Genomic DNA, 17,632 nt, shown 5'->3' on the forward strand with positions numbered 1-17,632 from the left:
GCTTGGCGGGCAGCCACAGGCCATCACCTCCCTCCCTCCAAGTGGGTTGGTGTGGCCGTGGGACCCGGGGTCGTGGGCGCAAGGACACTCCAAGCCACCCCATGAGCTGCTGCACGTGGTGGTGCCCCCGAGCGGGAGCTGAGCCCCGCTGACACGGCGGCCAGCTCTGAGGCCCCCGGGGCACGGGCGGAGAGTCCCCGTCCTGTGGCTCTGGTACAGTTTTGCTCGAAGCCATGTCCGGGGTTGTCCCCAGGTGGGTCTGTAGACCGGAAGAAGACACAAAGCAAACCGAAAGACTCGTGTCTGCAGCTGCTGCGGACGGAAAACGGCTCCTCCGCGGTGACTGGGCCCGACCAGCTTCGCCCAGTGAGCAGGTCCCGACCGGTGACATCCGGGGCAGGGGCCGGTCTGGCTGCGCCTCACCCTAGATGCCCACCTGGGCTTCTCTCTGGGTCGGAAGGGACGTACCTCGGCTTCCGCTTCTCCACACATCTGAATGCCGGCTTCACGCCCCAGCCCCCTGGGTGCTGGGGGTGCTTCCCACAGGAGCCATGTGTTCTGCTATTTTCTTTGAACTGGCGTCAGGTTTGTCCCTGTCACCTGATGTCACCACAAGTGGGCCACTGGCCCTGGAGGCCCTTCCTAAGGAGCACAACGTCGGGGTGCACACCTCCGCTGGGAGGAGGGCAGGTTCTCAAGTGAGCCGCGTCCCAGGGACACGGTCCCTGGTTGTTGTGGAAAATCTCTGACCTGCGCTTCAAGGTCACCCTAAGAGGTTTGAGTTAATGTGATTTATTTTTTTTTTTAACACTTTGGGGAACTGTTAGGCCCGAGGTCCCTGCCCAGGGGTGCAATAACCACCACGTTTCCCTCACGGTGGCCAACAGGACTGGGCGTGCACGGGCAGACGCGTGTCCTGTCGCGTGAGCGCTGGCACACACACACGTACATGAGTGGACGGAGCTCCGTGCCTGTGAAGCTTTATGGACGCAGGCGAATCCCAGGGAGGGCGAGCTTTCTTCATCCGTCTACACACTCCCTGGGGACTCAGGGGCGAGGATGAGGGCCGAAGGCTCCTCGCTTGTGGTCCAGGCCCGTTTCCGCCCACAGACTGACGGGTTTCTGGTTGTCGCCCGGTTAGCGCCCACAGAAACCTCCATGGTGGCCTCAGCTCGGTGCTCACTCATATAAAGTGACCTCCGTCTTCGTGGCTGGCCTGTGACCCACAAGCCGACCTGCGAGCTGTCCATGCTCACTCCCACTCCCCACCCAGAGGAGCCGTGAGGGGCCCTCAACAAGGTGTTTCTTGCACGTGAATTTAATTTTGGAAACGGCATCTTACTGAACGCGAGAAAGGCGTCCTGTGGAAGAGACTGGGATGGTGTGTGGTCCCGGTTCCTTAGCCACGAGGTCACGCAGGGTCATGCTGGCCCACCCTGGCCCCACTGCCCCCGGGCCTTCTCCCTGCCGCCAACTCACCCCTGTGCTGGGACAGGCTGTGCAGGGGCCCCACCCCCTTCTCTCCGCCCCGGTATCCAGATCTCTGCAAGCTCGTCGGCTGTCCTCCGTGCCCCCGACTACGCCGTCCCCACCAAGCCACTGGGGCTCCCGCCCGGGGACACACCACATCCTTATGCCTCCCTGGGGTCCATCCAGACTTGGCGGGCAGGACAGTCGCTCACAGACATGGCCACCCCTCACCTGGCTTGTGCATTTGCTCTCCCGGGCCCCTCGACCTCCACGGTGGGCCCACAGGTCCGTGTCCTGCCTCTACCGCTCCCACAGGAACAGCACTTGCTCCTCTGCCGTGTGACCGGAATTGTCTCTGCTGTTTCCCTGTGGCGGGACCAGAACTGATCAGGACAAGAGACCCCACAGGCAGAGTCTCGATGTCCCCCAGGATGACGCCCCAGGAACCTGGGTGCAGAGCCTGACTTTTCGGTCGGGGCTGCTTTCCTTACTGGCCTGAAGGCCCAGGGGTCCCCAGGCGCCTCCCTGCGTCGGTGCTCACAGCTGACCCGCCAGCACCCAGGCCCGGCTCCTCCTGGTCACGGTGCTTCCCCACGTCAAACCTGCCTCCAGCGAGGTCGGGCCTGGGCCATGCGGCGTCTCAGCCCCCACGCCTCTGTCCTCCCGCAGGCTCTTCCTGGTCATCGAGTACGTCAATGGCGGGGACCTCATGTTCCACATGCAGAGACAGAGGAAGCTCCCAGAGGAGCACGCCAGGTGGGTGCCGGCGGGCGGGCGGCGGGACCCCTCCTCGGAGGCCAGCCGTGAGCAGGAGGGGAGGTGGAGTCTGGGGGACACGGCAGAGAGGACGCACTGTCCCCTCCGGTGCAGCTCGGGGCTCCTAGGGCTCGTGGGTCCCCGGAGTTGCAGAACCTCAGCGATGGCCCACTGGGTCTCGGCCGCCAGAGCAGGACGGCACGCCCCCCGGAGACGTGGGGGCTCCTGGGAGAGCGTGTGCGCGCCGGTGCTGCGCGCGGTGCTGCCGGTGCTCTGTTTGCAGCACCTGGGCGGGGGGGCACACGCTCCGGCCGGGAACCCCCAGGGGGGCACTGTGCCAGCTCTGATTCTTGTTGCACCGACGCAAGGCAGGGCACTGGCGCTTGGAGAGGAAGAGCCTGTTTCTGTTAAGTGACAACAGCGCCTGCCGCCCGTCCTCCTGGTGCCATAGGAACCCGAACCCGAGGGTCCCTGCCCCTTCCTGCTCCCCACGGCTCTCCCTGCTCTGCAGGGCCTCCCCTGAAACAGCTCGTGCAGCTTGCGAGTCTGGGGAGAGGCAGGCAGTAAGTCGAGCATCGGTCCCTCCCCGCACACGAGCCTGTTCTCTAGCTGGGCAGCGCGTGATGTTCACGGCGCCCTCGACACGCGGCTCAGAGACACGAAGCATGTCCACACCGTTGTGCGGCGGCTCCCACTGTCCGTCTCTGAACGTTCCATCTTCCCGGACAGACGCCCTGCCCCCACGAGACACTGGCCCCCCGGCCTCCCTGGTCCCCGCTGGGGGCCTCCTGAGGGGAATCCGACCGCGTTCGTCCTGGGACTGACTCGTGTCACCGAGTCCTCGAGGTCCGGCCGGGTCGCCGCGGGCTCAGGGGTTCCCTGCTGCGTGGAGGGGCCGCGCTCACTTGTCCATCTGTCCGGCGAGGGGCACCTGGGTGGCCTCCACCTTTGGCCCCGCTGAACAGGGCAGTTAGGACAGGGCCGTGCACACCTCTCTCCCAGACCCTAGCTCGAGGGGGATTTCTGGATTTAATTGGGCACCTCCACATTGTTCCCTCGGTGGCTGCCCGTGCTGGTCTCCCCAGCCCTCGCCCGCAGGTCCGGCTGTCTGTCCGGCTGTCCATCTGTCTGTCAGAGTGGCCATCCTCACGGGCAGGAGCCAGTCTGGATCTATGTCTCCCTGACGGTGAGGACGACGAGCGTGTCTCGTGGCCTTGTTGGCCCGTGTGTGTTCCTCTGCGAGAAGGTGCCAGGGCGTCTTCTGGGAGAGCCGTGGGGCCGGCGGCAGCCCCCCAGCTCCCCTCGGCCTGCGCGGGCCCCACCCACACTCCTCGCGGGTTCTCTCCGCTGCCCCCAGGTTCTACGCCGCCGAGATCTGCATCGCTCTCAACTTCCTGCACGAGCGCGGGATCATCTACCGGGACCTGAAGCTGGACAACGTCCTCCTCGACGCCGACGGCCACATCAAGCTGACGGACTACGGCATGTGCAAGGCGAGTACGTGGTCCCTAGGCGACGCCCCTGCTGCAGAGGGGCCCACATGGGCTCCGTGGCTCCTGGGGGCCGAGGCACCTCCACCACCTTCCCTGCCCCACGCTGGCTTTCTCGGAGACAGGTCTTCCCGCCAGTGGGGGGTGACTGCAGGTTTTCTTCCCTCCTGGTAACAGACTTGTCCCCACAGGAAGGCCTGGGCCCTGGTGACACAACCAGCACTTTCTGCGGAACCCCGAATTACATCGCCCCAGAAATCCTGCGGGGGGAGGAGTACGGTGAGCGAGGCCACCAGGTGGGCGGGGGGCGGCTCGCTGGCACACGGCCTGCGGGTGCAAACAGGGACAGCCCCTGGCTCCTGGAGGCACCATCTTCTCAGGGACGTGGTCCCGGGGCAGGGGGGCCAGACGGACCTGTCCAGGGCCGACAGCTCCAGGGCCCGAGCCCAGTGGCCAAATACACCTGAAGCCTACACCCCTCACCTTGCTGCCGGCCCCGTCACCGTGTGGCCGCAGCCCTTCCTTGAACCTGTGTGGCCCCCTCTGTCCTCCTGGGTGTCCAACCCCTCACAGGTAGGGAGGCAGAAGCCCCGTGCGTGTACACAAGTGCCCCCCCCCCGCTGGTGGCCGCCCCCGCCGTGGGAGAGGGAGCGAGTGGGACGGCTGAGCCCCTGCAGCCCCTGCGGACTGTGTTTCTGCCCCGCGGCTCTCTCGGCTGGAGACAAAAATGAGATCACGTGGGCACGTGTGTGTGTGTGTGTGTAAAGTGCCATGTGTGACACGTTTGTACACATGTAGTGCGTGTGTGTGGCTTGCGTGTGATGTGTCTGTGTATGAGCATGGTGCGTGTTTGCATGTGTGCGTGATGTAGGATGTGTGCATCTGTGCTCGCATGTGTGTTGTGTTTGTGCGTGTGTGATGTACGTGTATTACACGTGTGTACGTATGTCACACCCCACATACTCTTATGTCCTCGTGTTTTCAGTGGGATGTGTCACAGAGACGCCGTCAAGTATTTTTAAACATTTCCTTTGCCATTGACATGGGGGCTGGCTGGGTGGGCCGGTCCCTTGCCTGCTCAGGTCAGAGGCCCCGCCAGGCTGCTCTCCCGGGGTCACCAGGGACAGACAGGGAAGGACAGACGGCAGATGGGCAGACCAGGATCGAGCGTCTAGAAGCTGGCCTGGGGCGGGGGTCCCATCCAGGAGGGGGCAGCTGCTACAGCGGGTCCGAGAGGCTGCAGGCACCATGGAAGCCGGGCTCTCCCTCCCTGACCCCTGGTGCGGTGAGACACCGTGAAACGGCTCTGCAGGAAGCCTGGGACGGAGAGCTCGCTTTGAGAAAGGGGTCTGGAGCGTGGGGGTAAGCCAGAGAGGAGCAGGAAGGACGGCTTGCTCAGCACACGTCCGCGCGGTCGGGGCACCACGGGCAGGACCGCAAGGCCAGATGACAGTCTGGAGAACCAGCAGAGGCTAATGGCCCTGACGTGAAAACAGCTTTGCAGCTTGTTAAGAAAGAAAAAGACAAGGGCCCCATGACGTTGGGCAGAGGGGAGGCCAGGCCGCTCAGGGCACGTCAGGGGACCCAGCCCCGCGTTAGCCAGAGCCATGCCTGCGGCCGTGCTCCCCTGCCTCCCCACAGAGGCCCGGCCCCTGCCGACCGACCGCAGGCCGCGCCTGTGCCGTCTCCCCAGGGTTCAGTGTGGACTGGTGGGCGCTGGGCGTCCTGATGTTTGAGATGATGGCCGGACGCTCTCCCTTCGACATCATCACCGACAACCCCGACATGAACACGGAGGACTACCTTTTCCAAGGTGCGTGGGCCGCAAGCCGTCTCCCAAGGGTGCGGGTGCCGCCCCCGGGCTGTGCGTTTGGGTCTCCCCCGCCGCCTGACCCCGCAAGCAAGGTCGGTCTCGCAGACCCCACTCTCAGGGACGGAAAGACTGTGCTGGGGACGTGGAAGCAGCCGCGGTGTGGAGGGCTGGTTCCCCGGGAGAGGCGGCCTGTCCTGATTTGGCCCAGACTCCTTCCTGCCCCCCCGCCTGCAGGCGTGGGCAGGAGTGGGCAGGCGGGACCCGGTTAGGGCTCCTTGCCACCTGCGAGTGCGGGACGCCTGCCTCTGGGCCAGAATTCCCTCCGCGGGAGGCCCGTGCCCCGGACACGGTGGTCCCCGGAGCGCCCTCTGGCCGTCACGTGCAGAGGCGCCCTCGAGGGGCCGTGTGGGGGCTGCTGGCTTCTGCAAGATCCTGAGCACAGTGTGGGGGGGAGCCCTCTGTCGGGGAGAGACCCCGCTGGACGTCGGGAGGAGGGGCCGGGGCACCGAAAGCGCCCTGGACGCTCCTGCTCAGAAAGGGTTTCGAGAGCCCTGCAGACCGTCCAGCTCCCGCGGCTGGGCAGGGCGAGCCCCGTGGCGAGCCGCTGGCAGGGACGCGCCTTCTCACGCGGCCCCTCGTTGCAGTGATCCTGGAGAAGCCCATCCGGATCCCGCGATTCCTCTCGGTGAAGGCCTCCCACGTCCTGAAGGGCTTTTTAAACAAGGTACAGTGTGGCCGCCAGGAGGGCTGACCACGGCGCGTGGCTCTTGCCGTAGCCGCTGAGGGACTCCCGGGGTGGGGGTTCTGCTTCCTCATTTGGCCGCAGCCCCGTGCACCATCGGTCTTCAGTCACACGTGCCAGAACAGGACGAGAGATTATGCCCAGGAGAGACGCAGCGAGGGCGGCATCTGTCCTTCAGCCGCGTGGCTGAGCACGTCTCGGGGGGCAGGAAGCCGGTGTCCTCCGGCTGTGAATCTGGGCTGCTGTGCTCCATACCGACTGGTCCTTATTTGAATTCTGACCCCTAGGACCCCAAAGAGAGGCTCGGCTGCCGGCCACAGACGGGATTTTCCGATATCAAGTCTCACGCATTCTTCCGCAGCATAGACTGGGACCTGGTAAAGCACGGGGACCCGCTCGCTGCCCCCCACCCCCGAGGGAGGGCAGGGCACGAAGGGTGTGGTGGGGCCACCCTCTGGGGCCCTGGGAGAAGTCCCGCCTGGTGTCCCCCACCACGTGCTGTGCTGCCTGGGGTCCATCTGGGGACGTCCTCAATCTGACCACATTGCCTGGTGGATTCTGTGTGAAAGCCCCTGGTGGGAGCCGGTTTCAGGGTCGGTTTTCCAGAGCCCCCCTTCTTGGTCCCATCTTGGACACGGCGAGCAGTGAAGGCTACAAACCCTTTGCACTCTAACACGTGGTTCCTGATCCTGAAAGGAGATTGAACTCAGTTTGTTTCAAAATATATAAATGGTTGGAGTTCCTGAAACACAACCTTTAAACTGTGCTCCTCTGAGACAAAGGAGATCCGTTAGCTAAGTCAGTCAACTTCGAGCTTTGGCTCTAACGGATTGGAAAAAAGACCCCTCGGGGCAGCGTCACGGCAGCGCAGCCAGCACTGAGGTCCGCCTCCCGGCCCCGTGGGCAGAGCGGCTCACATCCATTCCCTCCAGTCACTGTTACGTCCCCCACAGGACTGTTGTCCGTGCGTTTGTGCGGTCGTGGTGAGGTCCCCGTGCTCAGGCCACGCGCCCACCCCACCACGCCCAGCCCTATCCAGGCCGCAGCTGGGGGGGCTTCAAAACAGAATCTGCAGCCCCTCCCTCGAAGTTCTCGGACCCAAATGCTCTACAGCATTCGGAGCACAGGAGCCTCTAGCATGGCGCCTGGCAGGCCCCGTCGGTGGAGTGTGAGACCCTTGATCTCAGGCTGTCTTCAAGCCCCAGGGTGGATGCAGAGATTACTTAAAAAAAAAAAAAAGAAAGAAAGAAAAACTGAGGGCCCAGAGGAGAGGAACTGTAGATCGGGGCTGGTTTCTGACTGTCAGTTACCTGTGTAGCTTGGGACACCTGGCCCAGAGGAAAGTGCCCCCGCCCCAGGCGTCCACAACCTGGAGGCCGCACTGAGCCTCCATGGACCACGTATTGACAGGCTGAGCCCAGGGCAGGGTCTGCCCATGGCAACATGCAAGTTCCCCCCCTCCCCGCCCCCGCCACGAGGCAGGCGTCGTCCCGCTGAGCTGGAAAGGCCTTGTGAACACCTCGCCTACCGTGGCGCGGCTCCAGCCCGTCCCCAGCCCGTCCGCTGGGGGTGGCATCTGGTCATTCCTGGTCAGTGCCTCCTTGCCAAAAGCCTGGTTCTCAAGGGCAGCCTGTGCCTGGGGCTAAGGGGCTCAGCCGGCTAAGGGGCGACGGCGTAGACGTGGTTCCTTTACGAGCCGCATCCACATTCATAAGCCACGTCCAGACCCCAGTGCGTCGAGGAAGGTGTAGGTGGTCCCCGGGGACACGGGGGTCCTGCGGGCACAGCCGTGGCCCCGGGAGGTGAGTGACCACCCGCCCGGCCACTGCTGTCGTTAACACGCCTCAGCGGGAAGACACGTGCTTGGGGACACACGGGGTCCTGAGCGCAGCGCCCACAGTGCTCGGGCGCATGCTGTTTCCGTGGGAGGCTTGTGCAGGTAGCGGAGGGAGACACAGGTGCCGAGGTCCCTCTGCCCTCACAGGGCAGCTCCCAGAATTCCCTCGCTGCCGCACGGCCAGGAGGGCAGGGTCTAGGCCCGTCTCTGCCTTGCACACAGCCTGCGGGGAGTGCATCACCCGGCGCTGGGAGATAGGGACTTGCGGACCCGAGGAGCCCCGCCGGGAGACACCGTCATCCTGGACCCCCGCCCCGCCTCTCCCACCCCGTCCTGGGGGGCCTCAGCCTCCAGGGTCTGGGCCTCTCCCCACCCCCGGTGTGGGACTGCTTCCAGCCCAGCCTTGCCAGCAGCACCCCGCCCTGTCCGGGGACCTCCTGCCTCCTCTCAGGTGCCCTCGACACCCCCTGCAGGGTGGCCCGCCCCGCCTCAGGCCCTCAGAACTGGAGTCTGCCCTGCTGCCACGCGCGCCCCTTTCCACTCACACGCCCCCCCCGCGGCCTGTCCCCCGGCGGCGTCCGGGTGGCACTGTTCTGGTCCGGTGCATCTGACGGAGGAAAGGGGGTAACGCTTGTGAGACGCACTCCGAGGGAGGGGGCCGACCGGGGGACGGGGCCCCGGGGCGGGGGGGGCGGGGGGCGCGGGGAGCTTCTTGCCTCAGACGCAGCTCTGCTCGCTGCTTGGCTCCGCCGGGAGCTGCTGCTGACGTCCGAGCGCGGCGAGACCCGGGGTGGATAAGTGGCCTGAGAGTCGTGCCCCCACCCCCGGCCAGAAAAGCTTTAGTAAAAAGGAACGTGGCGAGTCGTGTAGAAAAGGCAAGAAATAGCAAGGACGGGGCCTCGGGCCCCGCGCACAGGCCGCCCGCTCCGCCTGCAGGGGCGGCCCGTCCTCTGCCACGTGCCCTGGGGCAGCCGGCGGCCAGGACTCGCCCGAGTCTGGGACACCCCTGCGCCCTCCACCCGACAACGCGGGGCCCGTGCCGCTGGCTTCCCAGGCCTGCTCGGGCACCGCTGCTGCTCCTGAACGGCTCGTCGCGTCGGCCTTGCACGGTTCCTCGGCCCGCACGGGCACGTGTGGAGCCCCACGCGGCGGGCGTTTCCAGGCGGGGCTGTGCCGTCGCCACATCCTTCCGCTCGCCCCCGCCCCCCGCCCCCCGCGCGGCTCGCGGCAGGGAGGGACCCGACACAACGGCCCCACGGGGCAGGCAGCTGTGTCTCTCGCTCACGGCTCCGTGTTAGTGCCGGGGGACGTGCCTGGCCCGACGCAGGTGCACAGCGCGCCCCGGGGTGGGGGGAGCTTGTGTGTGTCCCGGAGGGACTGCGTGAGCCGCGTGAGCGTGTCCCAGGCCCATAAGAGGTGAGTTAGGAGTCGGTCCGGATCCCGAGGACCGTCTCCTGCCGGACGAGCGTCCCCTTCCCCTTCTGATCAGAAACAGAGCGAGTCCTTCACGGCTCTTCAGGCAAGAAGGTCGCATCACGATAGGGTCTCACCAGGCAGCGGTGTGGGCGGCGGTGGCCCCGTCAAGTCCGAGCTCCCTTGTGACCAGGGTTCCAAGTTGTAGGACAGAAAACACTCCCGAGACCAGCCCCGCTCGGTTTCAGGGGCCAGGCGCGGGGGTGCAGAGCCCCGGTGTGGCCTTGTCCAACCAGCCTTTCTAAATTCGGGATTTTTCTGGCTTTGGATACTTTTTCCTAGACTTGTGTTTAAGGGAAACGAAAACTGGTCTTCGAACACCTCGTGAAACACTGTGTCTTCCTGTTCCATTCTGTGATTTAAGTCCCCGCAAAGACCCCAGTCCCCCAGAGATGACACAGCATCGACCTGACCTTGCGTTGTTCTTCCCAGCTGGAGAAGAAGCAGGCCCTCCCGCCGTTCCAGCCCCAGATCACCGACGAGTACGGTCTGGACAACTTCGACACCCAGTTCACCAGCGAGCCCGTGCAGCTGACCCCGGACGACGAGTAAGGCCCGCGGGGGGCGGCACGGGCTTGGGGCTCCCTGCCAGCTGTCAGCCCCGTCCGGGTCGGTGGTGGGCCTGGGGGACGGGGCCCGACACCCATGCCCGTGCCCTGCCTGTCCACACAGGGACGTCATCAAGAGGATCGACCAGTCGGAGTTCGAAGGTTTTGAGTACATCAACCCGTTACTGCTGTCCACCGAGGAGTCCGTGTGAGGCCGTCTTCTCCGCCACGGACACGTCTGTGAATGACCCCTTCACTCTACCCTTAACCACAGCGCATGCATGCCAGGCTGGGCGCGAGGCTCCAGGCGCGGCCAGGGAGGGACACTTGCCGCAGAGACCGCGGACGGGGCGTCCAGCCGGCCCTCCTCGGAGCGGAACAGTCTTGCGTCTGGGCCTGCGCGGCCGGCTTCGAGCTGGAGGAATTTGCTTCTTGTGCCTGGGCCGCGGAGAAGCCGCGGTGACCGCGTCCGAGGGAGAAACTGCCCCACGATTCTGAAGGTGCACACTTTCCACGGAAACAGAACTGACCTGCTCCGCCAGGAGAGTTAGCCTGTGATGTCCTGAGGAATAAAATGTGCCCATGATGTCGCAGCCTCCTGGTGCCTTTTTTCTGTGTCGGCACCTGCCCCGCCTCGCGGGCAATAGCCACGTGGGAGGCGCTGGAGCGGGTGGGGACTGGGGGGGCCCGAGCGCCTGTGGGGACAGCGCAGCGAAGAATCTACAAATCTGCGAGGTCTGCTAAGTCCCGGTAAGTTTGTGTCGTAAACGCGTAGGTCACACACGCGCGCCTCCGTCATCTGGGCGCGCGTGGGCAGGCGGCGAAACCGGATCCCGGATTCTAGCGCGGCTCACCGAAGCCCCCGGAGACCAAAACAAGGGAGGAAATGGAAAACGAAATCTGCACAAAATATTTCTGCGAATGCTAAGCGGTGCCTACGTGACCTCTTGTATCGAGTCTTTGAAACAGTGTTTTTGTCGGTTACAACGATGCTCAGAGTCAGAAAATTTAAAAAGGTCTGTGTGTGAGTGCCCAGCCTTAGTAGTGCGTCTGGAGACCCACGGACGTCCTGCCCATCCCTGAGGTCGTGCTTCCCGCGGCCAGTCGCCCGCCCAGGACACACGTGTCCCTGCTCGGGTGAACGCCTTACGGAAGGGGTTCTGAAGGAGAGAACGCCCCAGGGGCTCTCAAAGTCTCTACCCCATGAAGTGTGGCCGGAGGCGTGGGCCGCGTGGGAGGGCTCCTCCACCGCCCTCAGGACCCCACATCGCCGCACACCCTCCCGGCGGTCTCCGCCATGTGGCTGCTGGTTTGGGGCAGGAGGCTGTGGACGGAAGGTGGAAATGAAGCGCTGCGTGTATGGCACCGCCCCTGTCCTCCCCCGAGTCCGGCAAGGAGCTGACTCTCGTACTCAGGGCGGGACACCGAGTGGGTGCCTGCGGGACCCCCGACCCCAGGCCGCCCGAGGTCTCTGGACATCCCCCCCGCCCCCCGTTGCAGGGTAGCCTTCCTACAACACGGAGACGTGTCTCACCCAGCACTTCAACTACAGCCAAGAGAACTGGTCTCCAAAGACGGAAATGAGGGATCCCAGAGCAGATCAAGAGAGCCACCTTCTGGGTCTCAGGGGCTCGGGGCGGTCAGTCGGGACTGGGGAGCAGAGCCCTGGGACGGGTGGGGTCACACGGGGAGGGAGAGCTGCGAGCCCCCTTCCTCCTGATGGGGTCATTTCGCTACACTGGGCACGATGCCGGTGTCTGTCCCAGTAGAAGGGGGCCCCAGGTCTGCAGCGATGGACGGCGGCTCCCACGCAGACATGCGCATGGGGTGGGGACTGGGGACGCTCGCAGCCGCCTGCTGTATCAGGAGGTGAAGGCCGCACCCCAGTGGGGGGAGCAGCAGCCCCGACATTCGCGAGTGGCCCAGGTGGTGGGGATGGTCCGCGGACAGAGACGCTGTGGCCGTGGCCCCGCGGTTGGCGGGTGCACCCGCCGCCAGTGGTCTTCCTTCCGCAGCCAGAGTTCGTGTCTGCTACTATGTCTACTGAAGACCAGGGAACGTGCACACTATTATTTCTTATAAAAGTAGGTGTTTCGGGCGTCTGGGTGGCTCAGTGGGTGAAGCCTCTGCCTTCGGCTCAGGTCATGGTCCCAGGGACCTGGGATCGAGCCCCGCATCGGGCTCTCAGTGGGGAGCCTGCATCCTGCCTGCCTCTCTGCCTACTGGTCGTCTCTCTGTCTGCCAAATAAATCAATAAAATCTTTAAAAAAAAAAAAAGGAGGTGTTTCTCGGGAGCAGCAGTTTTGGAAGGTGTTTTTAAAAACTGACTTTAGCGTTTCAGCTTCGCGTCAAAATTGCGTCTGCAGGGATGTCCCACGTTTCCTGCCCCACCGCCAACCTCCCCTCCTCGGGGCCTCGTGGGACAGACCACAGAGACCCGTCCTCATCCCTAGGGTGCCGGGTTCAAGTCTTGGGGTCACAGTGCGGGTCTGGACGAGAGGACACGTGTCCGTAGTGCAGACCGCGCAGCGGAGCCTCGCCGCCTGGGCGTGCCGCGTGCCTGCCCTCCCGTGACCACTGGTCTCCTGCTGTCTCCGGCTGTGCTGCTTCCAGAAGCCCCTACGGTGGGAGTCACGCAGCATGCGGTCTGCAGACTGGCATCCTGCCCTCGGTCACACGCAGTTTCCTCCACGGGCTCTGCTTGGCCGCTGACCTGCCCCCTACCGCCACCGCTCTGTGGCCACCGTGGAGGCCACGCAAGCCGGCTCCCCCACAGTCTGCGGCCGTCAGCACGGGAAGGAAAATGACCTCGACGCTCTTGTGGCCATCTTCCACTTGCCCTGGAAGCACAACCACCACCTGGCCGGTGCGGAATGTTCCGGCACGCTGGCCTGGACCCTCCCCTAAGTCCCCGCCTGCCCAGCGGTGAGGGGTCTTGGGCCCAGGCGGCCAGCACCGCAGAACGAGCGGTTCACCCGGGGAGGCGAAGCACGGGCGAGTGGGGCGTGCGGAGGCAGGAGGACGTGCGACCCCGCCGTCCGGCCGGTTCTGCTCGACGGACTGGGCTCCTCCCGCCAGGCCGGGGTCCCTCCGCCACGCACCTCCGTCTGCTTCTGACAGCAGAAGAGCGCCTGCTTGGCGAGGCCAGAAACCGAAAGGAGCCCATGGGTCAGTCCCAACACACACACACACGCCAGGAGTCCACGCTTTTTTTTTTTTTAAGATTTTATTTACTTGACAAAGAGAGATCCCAAGTAGGCAGAGAGGCAGGCGGGGGAGACGGCTCCCCGCCAAGCAGAGAGCCCGATGCGGGGCTCAATCCCAGGACCCTGAGATCAGGACCTGAGCCGAAGGCAGAGGCTTCACCCACTGAGCCACCCAGGCACCCCGAGTCCACTTTTAATACGTGGCTTTCAAGGCGGAGGACATGGTTCTGGCTAAGGGCCTGGGCCTCTGCACGGGCTGGGCTGGCGGGAACGTCGGCTCACCACACCACGTCTTCTGCACTTTCCGCCAGGCACTGAGCAAGGTGGTGATCAACGTCCAGACTGTGAGAGGGAGGAGTCTGTCAGCCACGCGCAGGGAACGGATGACCACATGCCGCCTCACCAGGGCACCCGCCACGGGCTCCTGCCCTCCCCTGGTGTAACCACTACACGAAGGTCAGCCAGAGGGAACCCCATGAGTCTCCATAGCCAGTCAGACACGGGGCAGGCGGGAGGTCCGGGGCGGCCACACCATCCGGAACAGGTCAAATGTCCCCATCAGGGGACACGTTCTGAAGGCTCACCCAGGTGCCCATGTCTGAGGCTGGGGGAGGGGTGCCCTGTGTCTGCTTGGGCCTCCTGGGGCCTTTGGGAGCCCACTAGGCTTGACAACCTCACGGCTCCCAGCAAGCTGCTTGTCCTGAAGCCCGAAAGCCCACCTGGTGGCTCCCTGGTCAGGCCTCATGGTCGAGGGTGGCCCTTTCTCGGTCCCCAGCCTGCCCATGGCTGGGGCTCTGTAAGAGGGTCATGTCCTCACCTATAAAACCTACCCCACTTGGCACCCCAAAAAGGAAAAAAAAGAACAGCACAAAGACTGGGGCCCCAGGACCACGACCAGGACCAGGGTCCATTCCGAGAGTCAGGGACAAGAAGTGGGGGGAAGGGGTGCTGCAGCTCAGGTCTGAGACTGTGTTTTCTTGATGTGCGGAGACCAAGCCCCCTTAGAGATGGGGTTCAGTGAACCTGGGCTGCCATCCTACAACTCTGGGGGCACTGAGGCCTCTCGGTGTCCAGTGGGGTGTGGGCAGGGTCTAGATTCGTGGCACAGAGCACCTTCCATCCCTGGTCTCATCTGACCCCATCGAGGAGGACGGGCCAGGCAGGACCATCTCCGGTGTGCTGAGAACCGTGGACGGGCGGCTTTTGTCTGTGCCCCCAAGTGGCAGAGCTGGGGTGCTCAGCAGGGCTGCCGGGGGACACCCTCCACAGAGAGGCCGAGCCCACCGGCGGTGACCAGCAATGCTCCTTGTGCCCACCCAGCCACTGGCCTGCCCGCAGCCCCTTGGCCTCCTGCTACCCCGATGCTCCCAACGGCCCTGCCTCCCTGTACCTCTCCGGGCTCGGCACCTCGCCCTGGGACTTAAACGTCCCCCACAGCCTCTGCCCCACACCGGGCACGTGTCATGGTGGCCAGGGCCCCACCCGCACCCTACGGAGTGGACACCAGTCCTGCCCCCGCGGCTCTTCCCAGGTGGGCACCCTGGGTCTCTGCGGCTGGCAGAGCAGATACCCCCCTGTCGCTGTGGGTCCCGTGGGACCCTCTGGGACACCTCTGTGCCGTGACCTCGCAGGTGGTCTGCCCAGACGGCGTCTCCCTACCCGCAGACATGACCTTTCCTCTGCTCATCTAGAGCCATCCTGGTCAGCTGGCCATGTTCACTGGCCAGAGTGGAAGGGCCTGTCCCTGGAGCATCACTGCAGACAGCATGGGTCACACCACCGCCTCTTCCCCCGCTGCTCTGGGCGCCTGTGCCCCTTCCGGTGACCACTAGCTGCCCCTTCAGAATCCAGGGCTGGTCCACGTACTCCCAAGTAGCTGGGCCGCTGCGTGCCCCCCTCAAGGCTGCCACAAGAGTCTAAGGGGTGAACAGGTCATCTCATCGGCAGTTTCAGGCGGCCTCCCTCGGTCGGGGGGGGGGGGTTGCCTTCTGGGACCCTCCAGACCTCCCCCTACTGAGAGAACTTGGTCTTGGCAGCCTCCCACCACAGCTTGCCCCGAGACAGGCCCGCCTCACCGTCGCACAGAAGTCCGGTGTGCGGACAGCCGGCGCGGCCGCAGGACAGGAGACCGGCCCGAGAGCCTCTCCTGACGGGACCGGACGGCGGCCCGCGGGGGCTCGGCGCCAGTACGATGCCAGGCGCTCCTCGCACACACGGGACGGGACTCAGCTCCTGGCTGCCCCAGCCCCATGTCAAGTGGCCCGTGGGGGTCTGTCTCCCCAACCGCCCCCGTGGCTTGCAGGCATCAGGGAGCCCACAGAAGCCGTGACCGCAGCAGCAAGCAGCTCTCCAGGGCGCGGGGTCTCACACCCCGGCGCATCCACTGTGTAACCTCGCCTCACATCGCAGAATAAAACCGACCTGAGTGACCTGAACACACTGCCTTGAGGCAAACGGTGGGCGCGTCCCACAGCACCGTGTCCCCAAAGCACACATGCCACCAGAAGCCGCGAGGTCACCAGTCGCCCCCATGGCCCATCAGAAGGGCTGAGCGCGGCTTCAGCCCCTGGCTTGCACGTGTCCCATGCGGGGCGCCCGGCTGGCTCACGCGTAGAGCATGTGACTCTGGACCCCAGACATACAATGAGTTCTCAAGGTAAAACAGCATCTGCGGACACACGAAGTCCTCATTTCTGTACAACCCACCCCCTATGAAAATCAGGTGGGACGCTTTACACAGAGAACTGCTTGGTGACCTGAAGCCCCAGAGGGGCCCTGGAGACGGCCTCAGCCTGGGGACGGCCGCCACCAGACTCAGAGGGTCCCTGAGACTCAGAGGTGGGGCTCCCTGCCCCGCTGCTGCAGAGGCGGCTCCGGGGAGGCTGCAGCCTGGCCCTGGGGCTCCCAGGGACGAGCGAGAGGGGCACCGGCAGACCCGTACACCCGCGCCGGCTGGCGAACGGGGTCAGTGGCTGCGCTCCGCCGGCTCCGCAGGCCAAGTACGGGGCTGCGGTCAGAGGAGGGAACCGAGGTCCGGGCGCACTCACCCGGGGGCGAAGTCGGCCTGGCACATGGGGCAGCTCCGCAGGGTCGGCGCGGCCTCCCACAGCTGCTCCCGGGCGCCGGGGGTCCCGCGGGGCTCCGGCGCGGGGCGTCGCTGCGGGGACCGGGCCGGGCACCCCGAGCGTCCCCGGGCCCCAAGGAGCACGCGGGAGGATCGTCCTGGGTCCCCGCCTCCCCTCGGGGCCGGCGGGAAGGGCGTCCAGGGAAAGGTGCGGTCTCCCACGGTGAACACCTCGGGGGCCGCGCTGCGCTCCGGGCCGCCGCCGGGCTCCTGCCGAACCGGGTCGTCGGGCCGCGTCACCCGCGCCTCCCCGGCCAGGGCCCCGCCCCCTCCCACGCCCCGCGGGCCCCCGCCACGCACCGGGCCGGGGAAGGCGGGCAGCGGCGGCAGCTCTCCGTCGGGGCTCAGATCCGCGCTCGCGGCGCGCAGCAGCTCCGTCCACGGCCGCGCGCGCTCGCCGCCGTCCCCCGGGAGGGGCCCCCCGCGGCCGCTGCGGGAGCGCGGAGCAGTCAGCGGGGCCCCGGCGGGGGAGAGGGGTTGGGGGGGACAAGCCCGAGGGGGCGGGCGGGCGCGGAACCGAGTCGGGTTCCGGGAAACACGTGGGTGCGCGGCCCTGGGCCCCAGTGCGGCCGGGGGACGCGGGCCTCCTCTCCCGCCCCCGCCCGGCCCCGCCCCACGCCACCCCTCTCTCCCCGCGGCCTCCGGCCTCACCCGGCCCCCGAGGACGGCCTCCGGCGACGCAGTCCGGGCCGCGGCCTCCGCGCCACCTCCATCCGCCCCGAGCCGCGCGTCCGGCGGAAGTGAGAGACCCGCGGCGAACCCCGCCCCCCGCACGGACCCCGCCCCGGCACAGGACACCCCACCCCCACCCCGCCCCCCACCAGGGACCCCGCCCCCGCACAGCCTTTTTCCCCCCCCCCCGCCCCGCCCCCCGACGGGGACCCCGCCCCCCGCACGGACCCCGCCCCGGCACAGGACACCCCACCCCCACCCCGCCCCCCACCCGGGACCCCGCCCCCGCACAGCCTTTTCCCCCCCGCCCCGCCCCCCCGACGGGGACCCCGCCCCCAGCACAGACTGTTTCCCCCCCCCCGGCCCGCCCCTCGTCGGGGACCCCGCCCCCCGCCCTCCGCGCCAACCTCCCGTCCGAAGTACGCCGTGGACCTGGACCCGCCCCCTCCCCGCGCGCCCCGCCCCCTCCCGTGTCAGCGCTGGACACCGGCCCTGGACCCC

The 17,632-nt window shown here is 66.1% G+C and overlaps 2 protein-coding genes across 5 annotated transcripts in view; one reads left to right on the forward strand and one right to left on the reverse strand.

Annotated features, from left to right (window-relative positions):
• PRKCZ (protein kinase C zeta) overlaps nucleotides 1–10,715 on the forward strand; it is a 90,400-nt gene extending 79,685 nt beyond the window's left edge. For all 4 annotated transcript variants that reach the window (XM_082686080.1, XM_082686081.1, XM_082686082.1 and 1 more), the window contains 8 exons: nucleotides 2,140–2,226; nucleotides 3,584–3,723; nucleotides 3,912–3,995; nucleotides 5,410–5,529; nucleotides 6,174–6,253; nucleotides 6,559–6,648; nucleotides 10,014–10,129; nucleotides 10,254–10,715. In XM_082686080.1, coding sequence (XP_082542206.1) covers nucleotides 2,140–2,226; nucleotides 3,584–3,723; nucleotides 3,912–3,995; nucleotides 5,410–5,529; nucleotides 6,174–6,253; nucleotides 6,559–6,648; nucleotides 10,014–10,129; nucleotides 10,254–10,341 — 805 coding nt within the window. In that variant the 3' untranslated portion in view covers nucleotides 10,342–10,715. The remainder of the gene's footprint in view (nucleotides 1–2,139; nucleotides 2,227–3,583; nucleotides 3,724–3,911; nucleotides 3,996–5,409; nucleotides 5,530–6,173; nucleotides 6,254–6,558; nucleotides 6,649–10,013; nucleotides 10,130–10,253) is intronic.
• Nucleotides 10,716–13,336: 2,621 nt separating this feature from the next.
• FAAP20 (FA core complex associated protein 20) lies at nucleotides 13,337–17,223 on the reverse strand. Its single transcript, XM_082686084.1, has 4 exons — nucleotides 17,111–17,223; nucleotides 16,760–16,889; nucleotides 16,383–16,669; nucleotides 13,337–13,677 (listed from the first exon to the last, which is right to left on the reverse strand). The coding sequence occupies exons 1-4, from the start codon at nucleotides 17,170–17,172 to the stop codon at nucleotides 13,614–13,616; spliced, it is 543 nt and encodes a 180-aa protein (XP_082542210.1). The 5' UTR covers nucleotides 17,173–17,223; the 3' UTR covers nucleotides 13,337–13,613.
• Nucleotides 17,224–17,632: the final 409 nt, after the last annotated feature.

The sequence above is a fragment of the Mustela nivalis genome, assembly GCF_964662115.1.
Source record: "Mustela nivalis genome assembly, chromosome: 10".
NCBI classification, from domain to species: Eukaryota; Metazoa; Chordata; class Mammalia; order Carnivora; family Mustelidae; genus Mustela; species Mustela nivalis.

Excerpts from the sequence above, each read along its gene's own strand:
- FAAP20 (XM_082686084.1), bottom strand. The coding sequence starts at position 17,172 with ATGGAGGTGGCGCGGAGGCCGCGGCCCGGACTGCGTCGCCGGAGGCCG. Across the intron at positions 16,890-17,110 it reads AGGCCGTCCTCGGGGGCCGG|CGGCCGCGGGGGGCCCCTCC; the intron begins GTGAGGCCGGAG and ends GCGCTCCCGCAG. Across the intron at positions 16,670-16,759 it reads TGCCCGCCTTCCCCGGCCCG|GAGCCCGGCGGCGGCCCGGA; the intron begins GTGCGTGGCGGG and ends CCGGTTCGGCAG.